We start from the raw sequence: 22,326 nt of genomic DNA on the forward strand, positions 1-22,326 counted from the left end.
AGATTGGGGTAAGGACAGACCAGGACAGATTAGGGTAAGGACAGACCAGGACAGACTGGGGTAAGGACAGACCAGGACAGATTGGGGTAAGGACAGACCAGGACAGATCGGGGTAAGGACAGACCAGCAGACGAGGGGAGGCTTTCTGGAGAAGGGACTATACCTCAGTTCTCCTCTGAAGTTTCTCATGCTTTTGAAATGGAGGACAGGGGTCCTCTTACTATGTAGCTCAGACTGGCGTCAAACTCATGGCTGCCCTGTCTCGACCTCCTTAGGGCTGGGGTTGTAAGCATACACCATCCCTCCCAGCTGGTGAGTCTCATGCTCACAGTCCTGCTAGGGCTTTGGGTTCATCTCTCTCACTCGGCTACCCAAGCTCTCCTGAGCTCACCCTTCTCCAAGCCTGCAGTATGGTAAGAGTGACCCATCACACCACAAAGAACTGTCAGTACCCATTGTCCTCAGGCTAAACTGCAAGGATTCCTGCCATAGTCCTTCAGATTTAGGCTTCCCCAGCCTTGTCCCCTCAGAAGAGGAAAAACAACAAAAAAAAAAAACACCCCACTAATCTGGATGAACCAAGTCTCTCAAGAAAAAAAAATTATGAAACAGAGTCTCATTATGTAGTCCTGGCTAGCCTGAAACTTATGATGTAGATCAGGCTGGCCTCAGACTCAGAGATCTTCCTGCCTCTGCCTCCTGAGTGCTGGAGTTAAAGGTGTGTGCTAGTGTGCCCTTCTTCACTAGAAATCCTTTTTTGAATACCAGTGCAGATGACCCATAAATATGAGCTATGTGATTGTAGGCTCTTTTGATTGAGAGTGCACACACACAGGCATGGCTCAGTAGTAGAGCATTGCTTGGCATGCCTGAGGCCTTGGGGTCGGTTCCCAGTAGTCTGGGGAGGGTGGGAGGTAGTATTTCAGAGTGCACACACATCGGGTATGGGTCTCATTTTCTATGGGGTTTGTTGTGAAGTAGGTAGAGCAATGATTATCTTTCCCATTTTGCAGTTACCCTTGGTCCAGAGTGCCCTGGAGGGCACAGGAAATGGGCTATGCTGGGTGGTGGCTTGGATAGTCTAGGCGCTGGGCTTTGTGGATGGCGGGAGGGTCATGAAAGCATCCCTACTAAACAGACAACTGCTATCAAAACAAGCACCTATCCGGGAAAGGAAGACACCCCAGGAGAAGGCACATAATGGTATACTGACCAGAAAGTAGGTAAGGGACAGGAAGCTCCTGCCCACTCTGAGCCCGGGTGGTCTGGTGTCACAGGAAAGCGACTGGATGCTGAGAGAAGTCAGAGTGGCAGCTAGGGCCAGGCTGCCTTGATTGTACAGCCATCTGTCCATGTTGTCCCTGGACAGGAGGGAACCTATAATGACCAGGCCTCATGCAACCAGGTGATGTCCCTGTGTTGTATGACAAGACTTTTCCTGGGGAGATGAAACACACCTGTCCTACTTAGGGTTTCTGTTGCTGCATTGAAACACCATGACCAAAGCACCTTGGGGAGGAAAGGGTTTATTTGTCTTACACTTCCACATCACTGTTTATCATCAAAGGAAGTCAGGACAGGAACTCAAATAGGGCAGGAACCTGAAGGCAGGAGCTGACGTAGAAATCATGGAGGAGTGCTACTTACTGGCTTACTCCTGGCTTGCTCACCCTGCTTTCTTATAGAATTCAGGACCACCAGCCCAGGGATGGCACCACCCACAATGTCCTGGACGCTCCTCCATCAATCACTAAGAAAATGCTCTACAGTTGGATCTCATGGAAGCATTTTCTCAATTGAGGTTCCCTCTTTTCAGATTAACCTAGCTTGTGTCAAGTTGACATAAATTAGCCAGGACACTCATCTATTCACCCCAGAGAGAAAACCCACCACAAACAAAAGTACATACACCACCAAGGTCCAACTTGGTGAAACAATGAGTTTTATTGGGGTTCCTTACAGGTGAGGGGTTACTTACAGGAGCAGAAATGACTCAAAGACAATTGCATCACCAAGGCCCACCCCAGCATGAGTAACAGTCCACAAAGCTACGAAACCTGGAGCATGCTGCGCAGCCTGCATGCAGTTCAACAGGTTGGAGAGTGTCCTTTTAGTTTCCTCGGTCTAAATCTCTTCCAGGCAGGTCTTCTTGCCTGAGAGGCTTCTTTGCAGCTTTAGTCCCCTAGAATCTTCCTTTCAACTCAGCATCACTTCCTCTGAGAGGGACACTCAGCTTTTATTTTTTAACTCTGGCAGGGGTGCCTTGACTCTGCTCAGTTTCAGGGACTTCCTGAAGCTCTTTTGAGTTGTTCACCTTCCTGCTTAGGGAGTTTCCCTGCAGGGTGGAATGTTTCAATCTCAGAGGAAACCATTACACAACACCCTGGTGCTGTGGGATGGTCTGTATGTCAAATTGCTCTGATTGGTCAATAAATAAAACACTGATTGGCCAGTGGCCAGGCAGGAAGTATAGGTAGGACTAGCAGAGAGGAGAATGGAGAGAACAGGAAGGCAGAGGAAGACACTGCCAGCCGCCACCATGACAAGCAGCATGTGAAGATGCCGGTAAGCCACGAGCCACGTGGCAAGGTATAGATTTATAGAAATGGATTAATTTAAGATATAAGAACAGTTAGCAAGAAGCCTGCCATGGCCATACAGTTTGTAAGCAATATAAATCTCTGTGTTTACTTGGTTGGGTCTGAGTGGCTGTGGGACTGGCGGGTGAGAGAGATTTGTCCTGACTGTGGGCCAGGCAGGAAAACTCTAGCTACAACCTGGTCATATGGGTCCCCACTTAAGCCATAGTTACAGCTGCAATCATGGGGCACTTAGTATGTTAGACACCTTTAGACATGCTGTCTTTCTTCTCAGCCTCCAGCAGGGGACATTCAGCTCATTCTGTCTAAGAGCTGAGAGGTGGTGGGGGAGGTAGAGGACACTGATAAAGACTGGAGATAGAGGCTCTGCCCAAGAGAAGTCTTGTCATCCATCCCAAGGAAGACAGGCCCTAAGCAATCATGGGGTTGCCTCTTGTCTTACCTCAGGATACACCTTGCCATGGAAAGCTGAGTTGGGGGCAGAGGTGCTTATCTTCCCCTCTCCTGGGGGAGCTGCTTTTTTTTTTTTTCCCCTCAAGACAGGGTTTCTGTGTGTAGTTTTTTTTTTTTTTTTTTTTGGTTTTTTCGAGACAGGGTTTCTCTGTGTAGCTTTGCGCCTTTCCTGGAACTCGCTTTGGAGACCAGGCTGGCCTCGAACTCACAGAGATCCGCCTGCCTCTGCCTCCCAAGTGCTGGGATTAAAGGCATGCGCCGCCACCGCCCGGCTCTGTGTGTAGTTTTGGTGCCTGTCCTGGACCTCGCTCTGTAGACCAGGCTGGCCTCAAACTCACAGAGATCCGCCTGGCTCTGCCTCCCGAGTGCTGGGATTAAAGTCATGCGCCACCACCACCGCCCAGCTGGAAAGCTACTTCTTAAAGTGAAGCCATGGGGCAGGAGATGAAGTGTTTAAACTCCTGGATGCCAACCAACTCCAGTGGTTTTGCTGGAATCAGGGCAGTCTGGAGTGCCAGCTTGTGGGGAGCCTGGGAGCAGCCATCCCTGTGCTGTGGACAAGTGCTGTCTGTAGTGGCCTGGGGAGGCAACAGGGAGAATCTTCATGTGCTGCGTGGACTCTGTGAACGGCTTCCTCAGTGACTCAATAACAATTTTGTTTTGTTTTGTTCTTGTTTTGTTTTGTTTTTGGCAGGGCCTTGCTGTGCATCCCTGACTGACCTAGTCCTCATTATGCAGGTCAGGCTGGTCTCCTGACTTCCAGAGATCCTCCTGAGCATTGGGATTAAGGGTGTTTATCACCACACCTGACTCAACAACAGTGTGGTTTTTGTTTGTTTGTTTGTTTGATTGGTTTGTTTTTCAAAACAGGGTTTCTCTCTGTACCCAGGCTATCCTGGAACTCACTCTGTAGACCAGGCTGGCCTCAAACTCACAGAGATCTGCCTGCCTCTGCCTCCTGAGTGTAAGGACAAAGGGAACTTGACTTCTGTGTCCTTGTTCTAGAGTGGACTTGGCAAGGCTGGTCTAGGGCTAGAGTCAATAACGCCTCTTCAGGAATCAAGGTTGCAGTTTCTGGGGACCTGACTCTTCCTCCTGGGCTGTTATCAGTCCTAAGGGAGCTGTGTCTGAGGAATCCCTTGTTCTCTTTGTCAACATAGTCTGACTTAGCTCTCTGCTGACCTTTCCCACCACCACCTCCACCCCTGCAAATAGTTTATAAGATGCTATACTTCTAGGTGATTCTAATCTCATTAAGCTAATAACTGAGGTCAGTCACTAGAGGCAGCCATCAAATCAATGCACTCCTGGTCCAGGGAGAGTTTTTCAATGGACTTTTTCAAAAAATAAGGTCGAACTAGGCAGTGGTAGCGCACACCTTTGATCCTAGCACTCTGGAGGCAGAGGCAGGCAGACAGGACAGCCTAGGCTACAGAATGAGTTCCAGGACAGCCAGGACTACACAGAAAAACCCTGTCTCAAAAGCAAAAAAAAAAAAGAAAAAGTTGTACAAATTATAATTTTCGTCTGAATTGCAATGTTATTCCTGTATAGCAAAGAGGGCAGGTAGCTGTCAGAATTGAGCCCACAGACTGCCATGTGGCCTAGAGAGGTGTTTAAGCACCTGAGACCCAACCCAGTTTCTGACTCTTCCACACTGAGAGTGAGGTAATGTTAATCTAAATCCCACTTTTCCCCACATGAGTTCTGTCCATCTAAGACTCTTTTGGATTACCTGCTAACTCTAGGTTGAACTCTTCTGTGGACAATAGCCGACATATATCTATAAAACATTTCTCAGGAGTACTACATCCCTTGGACACCCATCTTTTGACAGGCGGTGAGGCTGTTGGTAAACTGTGTGGCACACCTATGATCCTAGTACTTGGCAACTGAGGCAGGAGGATAGCTGCAAGTTTGAGGCCAGTCTGTTCTACAATAGTGAGTTTCAGGCTCCATAGCTACATAGCAAGAGAGACCCTGTGTCAAAAGAGAGAACAAATAAAACAATCCAGCTGGGCAGTGGTGGCGCACACCTTTAATCCCAGCACTCGGGAGGCAGAGCCAGGCGGATCTCTGTGAGTTTGAGGCCAGCGTGGTCTACGGAGCTAGATCCAGGAAAGGTGCAAAGCTACACAGAGAAACCCTGTCTCGAGAAACAAACAACAACAACAACAAAAATCCAGTCCCTTTCCCCCAAAACTAACCAACCTAAAATCAAACCTGTTGGTTCTAAAAAGAGGTTTGGACAGGGAAGTCCAAAGGCACATGAAATCTGGAAACAATCAGAAGGCAGCTGAGTAATGATAGAGAAGTTGCTGCTGGGGGGGCGGGGGGTGAGGGGGAGCAGGGCAAGGGAACCTGATATGGTATGAGATTCTGCACAATCAAAAGAGACAGGCAGCCACAGTACCTGTATGGAGTAAGGAGCATGCTTCCCCTCTCCACACAGAAGTTTGTGCAGCTGCCAAGGAGCCCCACCCTCAGCCCACACTGCCGCGCACACCCAGGGGTGGGGTGGGGTGTGAGGGTGGCTGGAGCTGCTAGGCTTGGAGTCAGCACGTCTGTGCAGAGCGAGGGGAAGGGAGCTCACGTGGCTGAACTTAGACTGCCTCGTGGAGCCTCCTGGCTTGCAGCCCTACAGGAAGCAAGGCTGTTTGAAAGGACAAATCATATACATCTTTGTCATCTTGGGGCTGTGCCATGGCCGCTTCCCTGGAGGGAGGGCTTGGGGAAGGCTCCTGGCGTAGGATTGGGAGGTGTGGTGAAGAAAAATATCCAATCCTGGACGAGATGGCAGTTCCCATGACTGGGTAGGCAGTGGTAGAACTAGTGGAGGTGTTAGGCCTTCCACAGATCTAAGGGAAGGGGGCTAAATCAGCTCATGGGGTAGCTCATGGGGTAGGGAATAAGGAGAGACCCAAGAAGTGTAAAGAGACGAGCTGAAGTCTACTGACACATAAAACATCAGGATAATTCATTCATCTCATTGGGCCTCTATTTCCTCATCTGTAAAATGGGGCTAAGAAAGTCCCTGGGGATAGAGAGATGGCTCAGTTGTTAAAAGCACTGACTGTTCTTCCAAAGGACCTGGGTTTGATTTCCTGCACCCACATGGTGGTTCACAGTCTTCTGTACCTCCAGTTCCAGGGGATCTGACACCCTCTTCTGGCCTCTGTGGGCACCAAGCACACCAGAGGAGTACATACATACATGCATGTAAAATACTCATATACATAGAATAAAAAAAATATAAAAAAATAAAGCCCTTTCAAGGGCTAAGGATTGGCTTGGCTGACTAGGTGAGATGCATACAGCAGGTCCCATTGAGAGTCTCCTCTGGCTGTTGCTACTCAGGATCAGTGTAGGAACAAAGAGAAGATGGGGGGGGGGGGGGGGCGTGTAAAAAGGATGACCCTAGTCGGGTGGCAGTGACACACACCCTTAATCCCAGCACTTGGGAGGCAGAGCCAGGCAGATCTCTGTGAGTTCAAGGCCAGCCTGGTCTACAGAGTGAGATCCAGGACAGGCTCCAAAGCTACACAGAGAAACCCTGTCTCGAAAAACAAACAAACAAACAAAAAACAAAAAAAAGGGGGGGGGGATAATCCTAAAACATTTAGCTGATGGGGCCAGCCTAAGAGTTTCCTCGCTTTTGTTCACCTGGACAAGCCCCGGGTTGATGGTACCAGGGAGGGAGCTCAGCTTTGGTGTGCAAGTGGTGGTGGTTATTCTGCTCCAGCCTGAGCAGCACGTAGGAGCAGAGTTTCAGAGAGAAAGGGAATGGGAAAAAGCAGCCTCGGTGGCCCAGGGGGAGCTCCCGGTACAAGGGCATGCACAGGGAGGTGGCGCAGAGAGGTGGAGCCCAGCGATGCACAGACCAGGGGCTGAGTTTTGCCTTCTTTTATTAGGAGAACTGTAATCAGCTCAAATTCAGCTGGCACCAATTCTAAAAAAAAAAAAAAAGCACAATCCACCTATCTCTTAGCTCCTGCAAGCCCTTATCAGGAAGCCAGTAAAGAAAAATCCCCTGCCTGAGGCTGGTAGATCCCACTAAATAACCCTTCCTACATCCAGATGCAGGCAATGATAGCCTGAGGTCTCAAGAGTTTCTAGCTGTCAAAAACAAATGGGACTGTCACTATCCCCAGCAGGTGTGAAGCCTGAACTTGGAGAGATGTCTGGGATAAGCAACACGGCTTACCAAGCCTGACTGCAATTCTAGATCCAGCTGAGCAGCTGGAGAATGGGCTCCACTTTCCTGTCTGAGTCTGCAGTAGCCGATTCATGGGAAAGCACCGAGCAGACGCCATAGCAGCCTGCTCAGTCTTCACTCAGAGATCAGGCCTCAATTTCAGTTTCCTGAGACTTGAACGAACAAGCAGTTTCTGGGAGGGCCATGAACAAAAGACAATTAATCACTGATGCCCCTGCCCGCAGGGACAGGGAGCTAGGACACACCAAACCTGGGCCACTGAGCCAGCCCCCACAGTCAGTACGTGCTAGGCCAGCCAGCCAGCCTCCACAGCAGCTCAAGGACAAAGCCTGGGACTTGTTGAGGCCAGCCCCCCAAAAAAGTAACTTCCAGCTAACCCTAGCCAGTTAAAAGTTACTAACATGATTGCCACTCGCATAAATCAATCCTGAGTCTGTTCCTATACAGTCTGAAGACCCCAAGACACCCCCCCCCCTTTATCTTACCCCCCTATGAATACCCTGCCCCAGGTATTGCTACTCAGGGTTTCTCCTGCTCGCTGATGCATCAGATGGATGAAGAGGCCTAGGCTAGCTCACAACAGTATGAAGACTCTTGGCTTTTGCGTCAGATTTGGTCTCTTGGTGGTCTCTGGGGGACTGAGTGGCGGCGTCAGGGTGGCCGTGGGAAGAAGTTTTGGGGATGTGCAACAGCTGCAGGCAGGCAACCCTTAACTTGGAGGACCACTGCAGAGAGCAAGGCGGCGGCGGCGGCGGCGGCGGCGGCGGCGGCGGCGGCGGCGGCGGCGGCGGCGGCGGCGGCGGCGGCGGCGGCGGCGGCGGCGGTGTGTGTGTGTGTGTGTGTGTGTGTGTGTGTGTGTGTGTGTGGAGTGGTGGAGGCCTCTACAATCCAAGAGAAAAAACATGGGGTGTGGCTCTCTGCCCCATCTAGGCTGATAGGCTGGGGCATGGATCCAGCCATCTGTCCCCTTCAAGCTCCTCCGTTTTTGTAGTAGTAACTTATTTATTCTGTTCCTTTTCACCTCCTCTGCCTGTTACACTCACACGGAATTCCACACCTGAATCTCTAGTGTGCCCATCCCTGCCTTAAGTGCTGGGCTAATATAGAGCCTCACACAACCAACATGCAACTCATTGCCCCAGCATACCCAGACGCTACTGCTCTGTCCTCGGGAGAGGGCCGGCCATAACCCAGCATGTCTGGCCTGTCCCACCCCATCCCACCGCTAGTCTCTGAGCTGCCACCAATACCTGTCTATCCAGGGTTAATAAATGCCTCCCTCATTTGCCTCGGGGCCACTGAGTCCCTACTAGGTGCTAGGCTCCCCTCTGCCCACTTCCCATGCTGCACCGGCTAGCGGTGCTTTTGGCTCCATGTGCAGGAACCCATGAAGTGGTTTTATCACATATGTGTCTGTGATCATCACGTAGCATGACTCCAGCACTTCCAGGCCCCAGCTGCTTTCCACTACTATCTGCAGCTAGGTCTTTCCGCCTCAGGGGTCACAGATGGCTGAGGGCTGCAAAAAGTCAGATAATGACACCACAAGTCCCACTACGTGAACAAAGCTACAGCTTAAAATTTATTTATTTATTTATTTATTTATTTATTTATTTATTTATTTATTCATTCATTTATTTATTCTGGAGCTGAGGATTGAACCCAGGGCCCAGCGCTCTACCACTGAGCTAAATCCCCAACCCCAAAAGTTATTTATTTTTATGTGTATGAGTGTTTTGCCTGCATGCATGTCTGTGCACTTCATCCATGCAAGATTACACTTTGTTTGAACCCTACCTCAGGTGGTGCCTTCAGTGCCTCAGTACTGGGGAGAAATTTTTCATGGGACTCTGGTCCTTGGGATAACACAGGAAGGTTATGGGAGTCTGAATCTTGGAAGCCTGGCTTCTTAGTCCAGTATCTGTGGACTATTTGCTACAACTTAGTCCATAGATATTACCTCCTCCGTGCAGTCTACACAGATTGCTCCTGCAGGGTCAATGCTTGGATTCTTCCCATCTGTGAATCTGCTGCTCCTCTTTCTTTACTTTGTGTGTGTGTGTGTGTGTGTGTGTGTGTGTGTGTGTGTGTGTGTGTGTGTGTGTGTTGAGACAGAGTTTCTTTGTGTAACAGCTCTGGCTGTCCTGGAACTCACTTTGTAGACCAAGCTGTCCTTAAACTCACAGAGATCCGCCTACCTCTACCTCCTGAGTGCTGGGATTAAAGGCGTGCGCCACCACCGCCCAGCCAGGCTTGTTGCTCCTCTTTCTTAACTCCTACCTGCTGTGACTACTGCACTTGTCTGCATAAAACCTGCTAGAAGTACCCCGAGGACTATCCTCAGCTCATGAATGGATAGATAGCATGCTTTACTCTTCCTCCTCAGTTTTAGACAGTGTCTTCAGTAGCTCGGGTTGGCCTCAGATTCACTACGTAGCGGAGGCTGGCCTTGAACTCACGATCTTCGTGCCTTTACCTCCTGAGTGCTGTAATTACAGGCACTCGAACCTGCTGTAGAACGCTCTCCTCCATGTGTAACAGCATCATCTTCACCAGACTTGCAAGAGACTCCCAAGACCAGGCGCGTCGATGGTTGGCGTTCCCACAGGGAGTGGAGGAAGTCCTGAGTGAATGTGTGTTTTGACAAGAGCACGGCCTGTCAAGGACTCCAACTGACTCCTGGGAAATTTGCAAAGCCCATATGGACCAGGCACAAGAGAGATGACAAACCTTTCCCGAGGAGTCAATGTCTACGTGTTTATGAATGATTGATCAGTGTGTGCAAGGACTGGCAACTCCGGCATCCTCCTCCTGGATGTGTACAGCCTGAGACTGTTCACCTACAGAGACGGCCTCTCCCCCTGGGCTGTCCCTAATAAATAGGCTGGAGGAACTCATTCTTCCCCCGAAGTTGGGCTCTGGCGGAATCTTTCTTTGTTTTGACGTCATGCTCTGTACAGAAATGGTACAGGCTTATTTGTGTCTCCCCAGGGAACGCATTCTTGTGATGGTACCACACCAGGCTCTCCGGTCTCTTTCAGATCATGTCTGTCCTTCACCATCTCGGTCAAGTTCTCCCCTCTTCCTCTCTTCGCTCCATGTTGGCTGCTGTGGGAAGCGGAGCTCACACTCCAAATACTTTCCATTCAGCACAGTGATGTGTGACGGAGTCATCTGCCAAAGGAGAGACTATGCCCAAATTCCTTTGTATATTATAAATCTGAACCATACTTAACTCAAATCTTGTATCTTCCTACTGCAGGGAAAGGATTCTATCACATTCTTAGCTTATTTATTTTTGAGAAAGGTCTCCCTGTGCACCCTTAACTGGTCGCCTCTGCCTCTCCAGCGCTGGGATGCACTTTCTGGCTCTTCGTTCATTTTAAAACCAGAATTCAAGAATTCAAGCCGGGCAGTGGTGGTGCATGCCTTCAATCCCAGGCATGCAGATCTCTAAGTTTGAGGCCAGCCAGGGCTACACACACACACACACACACACACACACACACACACACACACACACACAGAGAGAGAGAGAGAGAGAGAGAGAGAGAGAGAGAGAGAGAGAGAGAGAGAGAGAGAGAGAGAGAGAACAAAAGGATTCAAAGTAAATGATTATTTTAGTGGATTTTCTAGATGGTAAAGTGCATGGCTAACATGAAGTAGACACTACTGAATGTTTCCAGGGGGCCCAACAGGTCAAAATCAGAAGAGGTCAGCAGCCACAGGGAGAGGATCTCCCAGGGCACTCCCACAACAGCCCTTAGCAAGACTCTCAGGTGAGACCTCCATTGTTGCCTGCCCCCAGTGCTCACCAGGGAAGCCTGTGCTACCACATTCATCCGGGTCCTCCAGGGTTATGGCTCAGTGCACTCTTCCCACACACCCCACACAAGGTCAATTCTCCAGTGCTTTTGAACTTGACATGGACTGCCTGAGTGGTGAACAGAGGCCAGGATATCATGTTCCCAATGCCCCCAGCAGCTGCAGACCTCTGCCAATTCTTTGTTACAATCTGCTGGCAGACATGAGGCCTGGCCCAGAGTGATAGGGACTGGGGACCCAGAACTATTGCCAAGAATGGAGCCAATATCATTCATTCCCGAGCTCTCTGATTGAGGCCCCACACTGCCTCTGGGCCCATCCTTTCATCTGCCCCTGTCATCAAGCCCCCACACCCTGGGCACTCACTACCTGTTCCCCTGCAAACTGTCCATTCTTACGGCCTAACGGATTCAGAATGCAGTCCTTCATGGAGATCTTTCTTCAGAACCCCGGCCTGGGCCACTCTGCTCCTTCATTCTGTCCTCAGACAGTATTCAAGTAACTACCATCCTAGCCTTGGGGAGCGAAGATGGGAACCATGGCAGAGATGTACCCCGAGAGAGACAAAAGTTTTGGTCAGATTCATTTAGAAAGGGAAAGGGGATTCTACTCTGAGGGAACAGCCCTGGTGGGGACTTTGAGGCACAGAACACAGGGGCATACTTAAGGAAGCCTAAGGAATTCACATGCCTTGCAAGAGGTAAAAGAATGTGGTGGGCGGGTTGGGTATTTAGCTCAGTGGTAGAGCGCTTGCAAGGCCCTGGGTTCGGTCCTCAGCTCTGAAGAAAAAAAAAAAAAAAAAAAGAATGTGGTGTGCATCTTTGCCGCAAGCACCTCTTGACCATGTTTCCAGACTGGACCTTCACAGCTGGAGGCTGGCACCACCTGGTTCAAACGTAAGTTTCAGGTCTCTTAAGTTTTAAGTACCTCTGATGGCCTCCCTGTGAGGAGTTAAGCAGCGACTACAAAAGAGGAAAATAGCCTTAAACAGCTTGCCCCAGCTGTCACTATATGGGGTTTCACTGGGGCCTAACAAAGTTGACAGACCTGCCAGGGATACACTACGACAAAGTTGGGACTGGAACTGGAATCCTATTGTCAAATCCAGGACCAGCCTTAACTCTCTGAAGGAATCAACAATAAAGAATCTTCACAACTGCTTACATATTCGAATCTCCTTCCAAAGTCATCACATGCTGGGGTAAAGTCACATTCCTCACAGTCTGATGTGAGTTTCTGCAGGAAGGTCTCTGCTTCTGCCCCCCTCCCCCGGTCATTACATCCCACGCAGCGTAACTTGCGGGTAGCCTCTCCGTGAAAAGTTCCGCTCATGTCGCGGCGGCCTCAGCGCCCCCTGGCGGCCACCCTCGCGGTGGCCAGGCCGCAGCTAGTCAAGGGCTTCCAGCGCCTCCAGAGAAGCTCGCCGGCGCCCCGAACCCTCCAGGGCGCTTTCGCAGCCAAGGGGATCGGCGGGTCAGAAGCCTGCGCGCCCTCGGGAAGTAGGGCGTCCCGCCGGGACCACAGACCGAGGGCTGCGCCCGCACTACAACCCCCAGAGTGCAGCGCGCCGCTGCCCGCGCGCCGCAGTGACGCATATGGGGCCGGCAGGGGAAGCGGGAGCATGTTGGCCGGGGATGATGACGCGCCCTCCCGGCGGCGGAAAGGTGACCAGAGGTCAAGGCCTACAAATCTGGGTTCCCTTTCTGAAGCGGGTTTGCGAACCTTCCTGTTGAGTAACTTTGAATTCTTGGTCTGTTTAGCCTTAACCGGGGCTAACCACTGTCCCCTCAGCCTTGCGACCCCGGGGTCGCCACTGTCTCACGTTGTCCAGAGCAGCCAGGGACTCCCCCTATGTATCTGTGGCTGACTTGAATTTCTGATCCTCTTGCCTCCACTTCCCGAGTGCTGGGATTTCAGGTATGTGCCACCATCTCTTATTTTTGAAATAGTTTTGGTTAACTAAATAGATCCCTTTATATAAGGTTTGCCTCACTCGCTCTATACTTTCTCTCCCAACTGATCAGTTGCAGATGCAGCATTTAGAGGTATTTTCTTGTGTGTTTTCTAAAACAAAGACATGTTCCTACATTCAAAACCAAGTGGCGTTGATCACGACTTCCGTCTCATACTCCATACTTAGAAGTTGTCTTAATGGTGCACAGTATGGAGTCTGGGTTATTTTTGTTCCAGGAACAGGCATTGCATTCAGCTGTGGTCTCTTGATTTCCTTCAGTTCGTTGGTTTTTCCTGCACTCTCATGACCTTGATGCTTTGGGAGATTCCCGGATAGTTTTGCAGAAGTAGATTTAATGTTGTGTGAGATTTCTCCAGTCATGGTCCTTGTTCTGTGATGCAGACCAGACATTACATTATTCAGAGGCTAGGTGTATCTAAGTAGATAGGTGATCAGTGTCCAACCACAACACTCTCTGGACACACTCCCAGGCCACACCCTTCTTGAAGGTGCCTCCTTAGTAGGGATTTCACTTTCTCCTCGTAGGTTTCTGGCTTCTCTGGAACACCCACCCTGGAGCCATGGTTCATGCCTTCCTCATCCATACCTTGAGGGCCCCAAATTTGGAAGATACAGGCCTTTGCCGAGTGCTCTACTCCTGTGTCTTTGGTGCTGAGAAGTCACCCGATGATCCACGGCCACATGGTGCAGAAAGGGACAGGCTCTTCCGCAAGGAACAGATTTTGGCCGTGGCCAGGTAATGTCACAGACCAGCCCAAGCTTCATCAAACAGAGCTGATTATGAGGGGCGCTGGGGTAGGATAGTGTAGGAAGAAGACTAAGAATCCCCTGGTCTCCCATCACTATTTGTAACTATTACTATGAAAAAGAGTTAAAGAATGCAATTGTCATGATGGTTCTCGGAATTTCATGTGTATTATTTAATCCTCACAGTCTTCTGAGGTGACCATAGTTATTATCTTCACTTTACAGGAGAATAAACTAAAATACGGAGTGTTTAAGGCACTTAACCTCCCCGAGGCTATGCAACTAAAAAATGGCTAGAAATGGAGATTTGAGTATAGGCAGGCAGACTCATGCAAATGAAACATGCTTTACAGTGGAGATCTTCAGAAGACAGAGAACATGATATATTAGGACTCTACTCAGGGCTGCTGAATGCCAGAGACTCAGAGCAGTTTTGGAAACACTGTATAAGAGAAGTGGATAGACTGGGACCTTCCCACCCCAGACCTACATGAAGTATGCAGCTCTTTGCCAGCTCCCGCCACCCCCTTATTCTCAGCCGGATTCCCTTCTTGCAGCACAGACAGAGAACTAAACAATGGCCTTTTAGAGATAGTTGTTTTGTTTTGAGACAGAGCCTAATTATCTAGTTCAGGCTGGCCTCCACCTCTCTGTATTCCAGGCTGACCATAAACTGATCCTCCTGCTTCAGTCTCCCGATGCTGGGATTATAGGCATGCATCACCATACCTGGCTAGACAAATGGCTTTAAAGCCAGTCTGTGAGTGACCTAATCTAGAACGTGGTTCAGGAAGCAGCGGAGGCAGCCTTGGCAGTTACGTGGGAGGTGCTCATGACTTGGCGAAGGGTGAGTGGTTGAGAGGTCAGATGGCCCCGTTGATGCCTCCGTTCTTCTCATTACTTATGTGCCTCTCTGTGGAGGAGGCTTCCGTGAGGCAAGTGAGACAAGACCTCAGCTCCTCGTCCTTTTCCAGCCTGGGAAGCGGTGTTCAGATCCTGTCTTCTCTTGGCCATTTAGAGTAAAGTGGTTCAGAGCCTACAGGCTGGAGCCTGGATTTCTGTATTATCACATTTCCCTGGCTCTGTGTCCCTGGGCAGATCACTTAAGCTTTCTAAGCCTAAGTTTCCTTACCCAAGAAAAGAGGTATTAGCAGCTCCCAGCTACAATGGAAGTTGTGGAGTTGACACAAGTGTCTGTGTCCGTGTCCGTGTGTGTGTGTGTGTGTGTGTGTGGGTCCGTGTGTGTGTCCGTGTGGGTCCGTGTGTGTGTCCGTGTGTGTGTGTGTGTGTGTGTGTGTGTGTGTGTGGTGCCTTGGTGGTCGTCCTAGGCCTCTCAGCTGGCCAGACTGACCTGACGCCTCTTCCAGACAGGTGGAGTCACTGTGCAGGCTGCAGCAGCAAGCATCTGGATGTCCCTCCACAGACCTGCAGCCTCAGTTCTCAGATGAGCCTGTGTCCTTGCACGAGGCCCCTCATGGAGCCTTCTACCTGGGAGCTGGGGACCCTTTCCAGGAGCCACAGATAGTGGTGTGGCTGGGTGTGCTCTCCCTAGGCTTTGCCCTGGTGCTGGATACCCAGGAGAACTTGCTGCTGGCTGAGAGCACCCTTCGGCTGTTGGTCCGCCTCCTTCTTGACCACCTCCGGCTGCTGACACCAGGTAGCAACTTCTTGCTGCGGGCTGACCGCATTGAGGGAATTCTCACCCGCTTTCTGCCGCATGGGCAGCTGCTTTTCCTCAATGACCAGTTTGTCCAGGAGCTGGAGAAGGAATTCAGTGCTGCTTGGCCCCGCTGACCCTCCCCTAGAATGAGGCTTCTTGAAAGGACGAAGAGGGAGGGTAAAGATTACATACTTCAAGAAGTTTGGCATCTGCCTCGTGCCCAGGCTGCTTCCTAGTCTGATGTATGGTGGCATTCAGGACAGATTGATTGGCCAAGCTGGCAGAAGAGGCCTGAGTAGAAGACAGGAGGCTGGCTGTGCCTAGTCTCAATTCAGTGGAATTGCACACTGGAACTGCCGTGTGCCCTCTTACACTCTGGAGTGTCACCACGGTAGTCCTTGACTCCACTTCCTTCCCGCCCTCCTAGCTGCCTGCACTGGAGCAGTTAATGCCTGCCAAGACTTTAGCTCACCTTCTCTGTAACCCCAGCACAAAAGGAGTCTTTGAGACTCCCTTCAAGGGGAGGGAGCTGGGCTGGTACCCTGACAAGCCCTGGGGCCCTGCCTTTGTCCATCATCAAGGATTTTGTCAGCAAGGCCTGTTCTGCATCCAGCTCCACCACAGTTCAGAGCAGGGAGATTCTAAAGCTCCTTATGTGCCAAGCCTATATATATATGCCAGGCAAGCTGAGAGCTAACAGCTTTTCTTGTCTGCTGGCTGGCAAATGCCAGGCATCTGGCCCAGGTGATGTCTTACTTTGAATTAAAAATAATGGCTGTCTGACTTGGTCTTCTCTTTTTGTGCACCTGGTGGATGCAGTGCCCTCCTGTGAGTGAGCATCTGCCTGAGTGACCCCTGATCTCCTCAACCCTGCTGCTTGCTCAGTCACCCTCCTACGAGGCTCCCTTTTGAGGCCTCCGTGGCTCCTCAGTTGTTTCTCTGTGCTCCTTTGGGATGGTGGTACTTGCTCTTCACTGTAGTGTGTGTCACAGGTGGTTGGTCAGTGTGGATATGGGAGAAGCAGAGGCGGAGGCATTTCTGGAGGGCAGTTCTGACCTTCCACTGTGGGACCTGAGGACCAAGCTCAGGCCACCCAGCTTCCTGGCAGGCACTTTTATCAGCTGAGCCATCTCACCAGGGCATGAGGTGTTTTTTTCCAAAGTAAAGTGAAGCCCTTTTTTATTTCAGAAATGTTTTCCCAACTTAGGTCGTTAAGTAGCTATTGTGTTTCATTGTTCCATTCAGACAGTCCAGTTGCGCAGTAGGTAGATCTGTTGCTAATCTTTCCCTGCCCTAAGTGTGGCAGATATTAGAAAGCTCCAAGTTACTTTTGGAAGATGGCTCTCTTTGCAATGAGGAAGGAGTCACAGAGCAGTTCTGCAAGGAAGGCACAGTTTACCTTAACCACGGAGGGAACCTGCAGGCTGCAAAATGAGGCTCAACTGTGTCCCACACCTCTGCCATCTAGATAGTTCCAGATCATCCATCCAAGGGGGTTGGCTCTCACAGCATTCAAATGCAGTTTCTTCAGCCCCCTCCTCTCTGCAGTGAGATGCCCGGTACTCAGTACCACCCCAGCATCTCAAGATCTCATGGAACATTTGTGTCTCCAAAACATCATTTGCTCTGCATTTCTGATTCTGTCGTGTTGTCAGTTTCACTTAGTCTCAGAACATGTTATTCTTTCTGCTTTGCTCTCTAAGCATGTAACACATGCTGTTTCCACTGATGCTCACTCACAAAAAAAAAAAAAACCCAAGCATTTGCATTTGATTATAGCTGACTATTGTGAACATTTAGGGAGATAAAGTTATACAGAATAACAGAGAAAAAAAATCTCATAATTGATTATTATAGCATCCTGGTATTTGTCAGTTATCAAACACTGTAATGAAATACCTGAGGCTGGAAACATTTATAAAGAAAAGAGGTTTATGTAATGTAGGCATAATTTTCTGTCCTGCCAACCAGCTCCCAAGTAACCACCCAGAGACTTATTATTATAAATGCTCAGCCAATAGCTTAGGCTTGTTACTAACTAGCTCTTGCAACTTAAATTAACCTAATTGTTTACCTACTTTCTGCCATGTTGCTCGGTACCTTTCTTCAGCATGGCATGTTCATCTTGCTTCTTGAGTCTCCTTGAGACTCCGTCCTCTTTCATCCCAGTGCTCTCTCCCTGTCCGCAAGTCCTGCCTAACCTCTTCCTGCCTGGCTATTGGCCATTTAGCTCTTTATTAAACCAATGAGAGCAACACATCTTCACAGTGTACAAAAAAACTATTTCACAACAATTTAATTCCCAGTTTTGAGTTTAAAGTACAGCACTGGCATCAGCTTGGCTCTGGTGATATCCTCATGTTGGGTGGCAATTCAATTGTAGGGACATGGGTAGGGAGAGGAAGAGAGAGAAGGGAGCTGGCCACACAGGAAGCTAAGAAACAGACAGGAACCAGTCATGACCTCACAGCTCTACTGTAGGTGACAGCTGGGGGTGCCTTATTCCATATTCTAAATTGTAAGAGCCTATTTGTATGTCTTTGGAAGGAAAGTGCACATATATCCATCTACTGGTTTGTTCTGAGTTAACCTGCAATTTTGATGTCTCAGGATGAATGCAAGACTTTGTGGCCTTGGTGTCAGTGAGCACCCCCTGTATTCCACACACAGAGTGGGAGGGAAAAGCAGAACTCAGATTCAAGCCCAACCACTTGAGTGAGACCAGACTGGACTTTGGAGTGATCGGTTGTTTTGTTTCCCCTTCCCATGTAATCAGCCTGCTAATGATGAGGGCAAGACAGACTTGAGGACTGATAATCCTGTCTTCTCAGACTGACTTCTCTGAATGGAGTGCGGTTTAAAGATTCACTCTTTTTTTTTTTTTTTTTTTTTTTTGGTTTTTCGAGACAGGGTTTCTCTGTGTAGCTTTGCGCCTTTCCTGGATCTTGCTCTGTAGACCAGGCTGGCCTCCAACTCACAAAGATCCACCTGCCTCTGCCTCCCGAGTGCTGGGATTAAAGGCGTGCGCCACCACCGCCCGGCAAGATTCACTCTTTTTTTTAAAGGTTTTTATTTTATGTGTATAAATGTTCTCTGTGTGTGTGTACCATGTATTTGTGTGCAGTTCCCTGGAGGTCAGAAGAGGGCATCTGAACCCCTGGAACTGGAGTTATAGATGGTTGGGAGCCGCCATTTGGGCGCTGGGAACCAAACCCAGGTCCTCTGTAAGAACAGAATGTGCTCTTTACTGCTGAGCCATCTTTCCAGCCCCAAGATTCAGTTCTTGTCTCTGTTCACTGGCATCTGTAAGTGTCCAGCAATGAGGTCTGAATTCAGATATTTGGGTTACCTTAACTACCTTTGAAAGGTCTGCCGTATACCAGTACCACACTTCTGACCCAGATCCCAGAAGTGAACCTGAGAGACAAACCCCAGCACTTTGATTCCCCAAAGTTCCCAACCATTCTTCCAAGGGGGTTTTAATCATTCCTGGTTTCTGCTTGGGGCCTTTGCCTCCCATCAATTCTCAGGTTGTCACTTTTCTTTTTTTAAAGTTCGGGGCTGGGGAAAGGGTTCACTGGGTCAAAACACTTGGAGTACAAGCGTGAGTACCAGAGTTTGAGTCCCGGAACCATATAAAGCCAGACTCAGTAGCCCACATCTGTAATTCCAGTGCTTCTGTGGTCCAAAGGGAGGCAGAGACAGAACAGTGCTGTGGGCCGGCTCATGCAGTATATATACACAATGGCAAACAATAGAAAAGAGAGCCGTTTTCAAACAAGGTGGAAGGCAAGGATGGACCCCCAAGATTGCCCTCTGACCTTCAGGGTGCCTCGTGCCACACACATACACGCACATCACACACACAAATAATATCTTAATTAAAAAAATGGTTTTTTGAGGGCTGTAGTGGAAGGTCAGGCCTTGAAATCAACCCAGAGTCCTTCAGAAAACTGTGGTTGTGGGTGTTAGGAGTGTGTTGCTAAGTAGCATGGGTACATAGCAAAACCTGACCTCAGCATGATAAGGAACAATTAAATATATGCAGTGTTGTTTCTTTTATGTAGCTAGATAAACATCTACGGGCTTAGTGGACATTGAGGATGGACCTCTCTCCTTGTACCCTAGACACTTTAAGAACCAGTATAAAGCCCGTCTTGTCATGTCAGTCAGAGCAGTGGCCCCTCTGGTCATTGTCCACTTTTTACCCTGAGAGTGCTTCTGTGTATTAAATTTTTTTACTGTAATCATCCATCTACACTATGCACTGCATGTCTCTTTCAAATTAATTTAATAGCGGGTATAAGAAGCCAGACAGAGAGCAGAGCAAGACAAAACTGGGGTCAGTTTCTATTTCTAGAATGTTATCATTTGAGAGAGAAATCCTGCTTTGTGGCCGGTGGTTTCTAGGGAATCCTTGGGGCTGGGAACTCTGAAATTTCACCATGTGCCAACCTTTCCCCCTCACTACTGGATACAAAACCCAGGGCTTTTTTATGCTTAGCAGGCATTCTCCCACTAAGCTATACAATGAGCCCCATGCAGGGATTTTCTCTCTCCTGAGATTCAGAAACAACCAGCTCAGAGTCCTGCCTCCAGGAGAGCAAGTTCTTCCTTCTGCTGAGTGCTCCAGATGAGGCTAGAGCTAGAACTAGACTTTAGTACACACTCATGATTTCTGTCCTGAGGGAAAGCAGGTGAAAAAGTGGCCAGAACGCCTCTCAGGAACAGTCACCTGATTTATGGTGGCAAGGTCAAAGCAATGTCAACCAGGCCTTGCCAGCTTAAAGGGCCATGAGCATTTGGAGCAGCAAAGATTTCACCTGAGGCTGGAGAGAGGTAGCATCTGGACATTGCTTGGAAATCAACACTTGAAGGACCAAAAATGTTATTAAAAGCCTTTGGCAGTCCTCCATTTCATATGGTCTTGGGATGTCCACGTGATAAGAACAAAGTGCTGGCAGGCAGAGCAAACTTCAGCCTCAGGGAGGCCCAGGCAGAGGCTGAGAGTAAGAGGTAAACACACCGCAGCAGTTTCCTGGGTCCACAGATAGTAAGTCAGTAAAGAGAATGAAAGGAAAGATCCTAACCACTTTAAAGAGCAGAAACATAAAAGCCTCACGGTCAGGCATAATTGAAAATAAAGTCTGCAAAGACCTCCACACAGCCTGGAGATGTAAAACTAGAGAATGAAAGGTCGATGGGGAGCAGGCTCACAGTACCTTTCCCGGAACACGTGGTCCTCAAAAAACAGTGATCAGTACTCCTACAGGTGGGAATGTTGGGGCACAGCCTGGCCAAGGGATCAAAGTGAAGTTCCTTAGTAACAGGACTGACATGCCCATGCTGCAGCACATGTTTCAAGTGTCAGGAGGGCCACACCTGAGCAGGCTTGGTGGCACATGCCTGTGATCCCATAGGGAGGCAGAGAGGCAGGAAGAGTGGATGCTTCAAGCCCAACTAAGACTGTCTCAAGAAGCAATCAATCAATCAATAAATATTTAACTATTTAAAAACTACACCTGAGGCAGGTGAGGTGGCTCAGGAGACCACTTAGGGGGAGACCCTGGATTGAATCTAGCCACAAAACAGAAAGAGACAGACAGACAGACAGACCGACACACTGCATCTGAATCTGATCAGGAAACCTCAGACAAACCTAAACAGAAGGAAATGTTTTGAAGGCTTTGACCTGTTCTCAGCAAACAGAGCAAGGCAGTGAAAGCCAAGGAGCTGCCACTGTTTAGGAGACCAAAGACTGTTAATTCAAAGCATTGTGGGATGGGGTTAGGGATGCAACCTGGAACCCACAGGCAATTTAGGAGACTCTGCAAAGTTGGGTGGGGAAATGCATCATACTTTCCACAAATCACTAATGGAAATGATATTTACTTTTTTTTTTTTCCAAAGACAGAGTTTCTCTGTGTTGTTTTGGTGCCTGTCCTGGATCTCACTATGTAGACTAGGCTGGCCTCAAACTCACAGAGATCCATCTGGCTCTGCCTCCTGAGTGCTGGGATTAAAGGCGTGCACCACCACCCTCTGGTGTTTTTGTTTTTGTTTTTTTTCTTTCTTTCTTTCTTTCTTTCTTTCTTTCTTTCTTTCTTTCTTTCTTTCTTTCTTTCTTTCTTTCTTTCTTGTGTTTTTGTTTTTGTTTTTTCTTTCTTTCTTCCTTCCTTCCTTCCTTCCTTTTCTTTCTTTTTAAAGATGTATTTATTTTATGCATATTGGTGTTTTGCCTGCATGTATGTCTGTGTGAGGGTGCCAGATCCTCTGGAACTAGAGTTACATAGTTGTGAGTTACCATGTGGGTGCTGGGAATCTAACCTGGAAGAGCAGCCAGTGCTCTTAACTACTGAGCCGTCTCTCCAGCCCCCAAATGGAAGTTTCTTTATTCGATAATGTGTCATTGTGCTACCCTCACTGAAGGGTGTACCCTGGGAAACAGACCTGGTGTCTCTTTAGGCACTAGGAAAAAGCAGTATCTAGATTTCAGAGTGCCTTACCACACCTGCAGTGGTGTGGTCTGGACAGACTCCTTGGGCTCCAAAATTAATTTAGGCCTCAACTTTGAGGTAGGTGGAGACTGGTCAGCCACAAATGCTGATGTTATTTCCAGAATCTGAGACTTATTCGGCAAGAGACATAGGATTCTCCAATAGAGAAACAGGCACCAAGGCAGCTTTGTGCCGGCACTGACTTGGCCACCTCACAGCCAAAGGCTGAACCCTGAGCACAATGGGGCTTTGCCTTACATACACTTTAGACCTTTTGTCCTCTTATGTAGTGACATACATTTTCACTGGGGTTGTGATACTCAAGGTTACATGAGTGGGATGGGGTTGCTGTA

General features: G+C 49.1%; 1 protein-coding gene across 2 annotated transcripts; it reads left to right on the top strand.

The window, feature by feature from the left end:
* The first annotated feature begins 12,408 nt into the window (after nt 1–12,408).
* On the top strand, nt 12,409–16,259 carry Ap5s1 (adaptor related protein complex 5 subunit sigma 1). Of its 2 annotated transcripts, XM_052724467.1 has the most exons (3): nt 12,479–13,011; nt 13,595–13,805; nt 15,184–16,259. In XM_052724467.1, the coding sequence occupies exons 2-3, from the start codon at nt 13,630–13,632 to the stop codon at nt 15,608–15,610; spliced, it is 603 nt and encodes a 200-aa protein (XP_052580427.1). In that variant the 5' UTR covers nt 12,479–13,011; nt 13,595–13,629; the 3' UTR covers nt 15,611–16,259. The 2 variants fall into 2 exon arrangements, 1 of the variants encoding a protein (XP_052580427.1); XR_008215081.1 differs by lacking the exon at nt 13,595–13,805 and having other exon boundaries at nt 12,409–13,011; nt 15,184–15,294.
* The last annotated feature ends 6,067 nt before the right edge of the window (nt 16,260–22,326 follow it).

Source organism: Peromyscus californicus, unplaced genomic scaffold, assembly GCF_007827085.1.
Source record: "Peromyscus californicus insignis strain IS unplaced genomic scaffold, ASM782708v3 Scaffold_7__1_contigs__length_154581171, whole genome shotgun sequence".
NCBI classification, from domain to species: Eukaryota; Metazoa; Chordata; class Mammalia; order Rodentia; family Cricetidae; genus Peromyscus; species Peromyscus californicus.

Bases quoted from the DNA above. Each gene is read 5' to 3' on its own strand.
- Ap5s1 (XM_052724467.1), top strand. From the start codon at position 13,630: ATGGTTCATGCCTTCCTCATCCATACCTTGAGGGCCCCAAATTTGGAA. The intron at 13,806-15,183 runs GTAATGTCACAG...CGCCTCTTCCAG, and splicing joins CAGATTTTGGCCGTGGCCAG to ACAGGTGGAGTCACTGTGCA.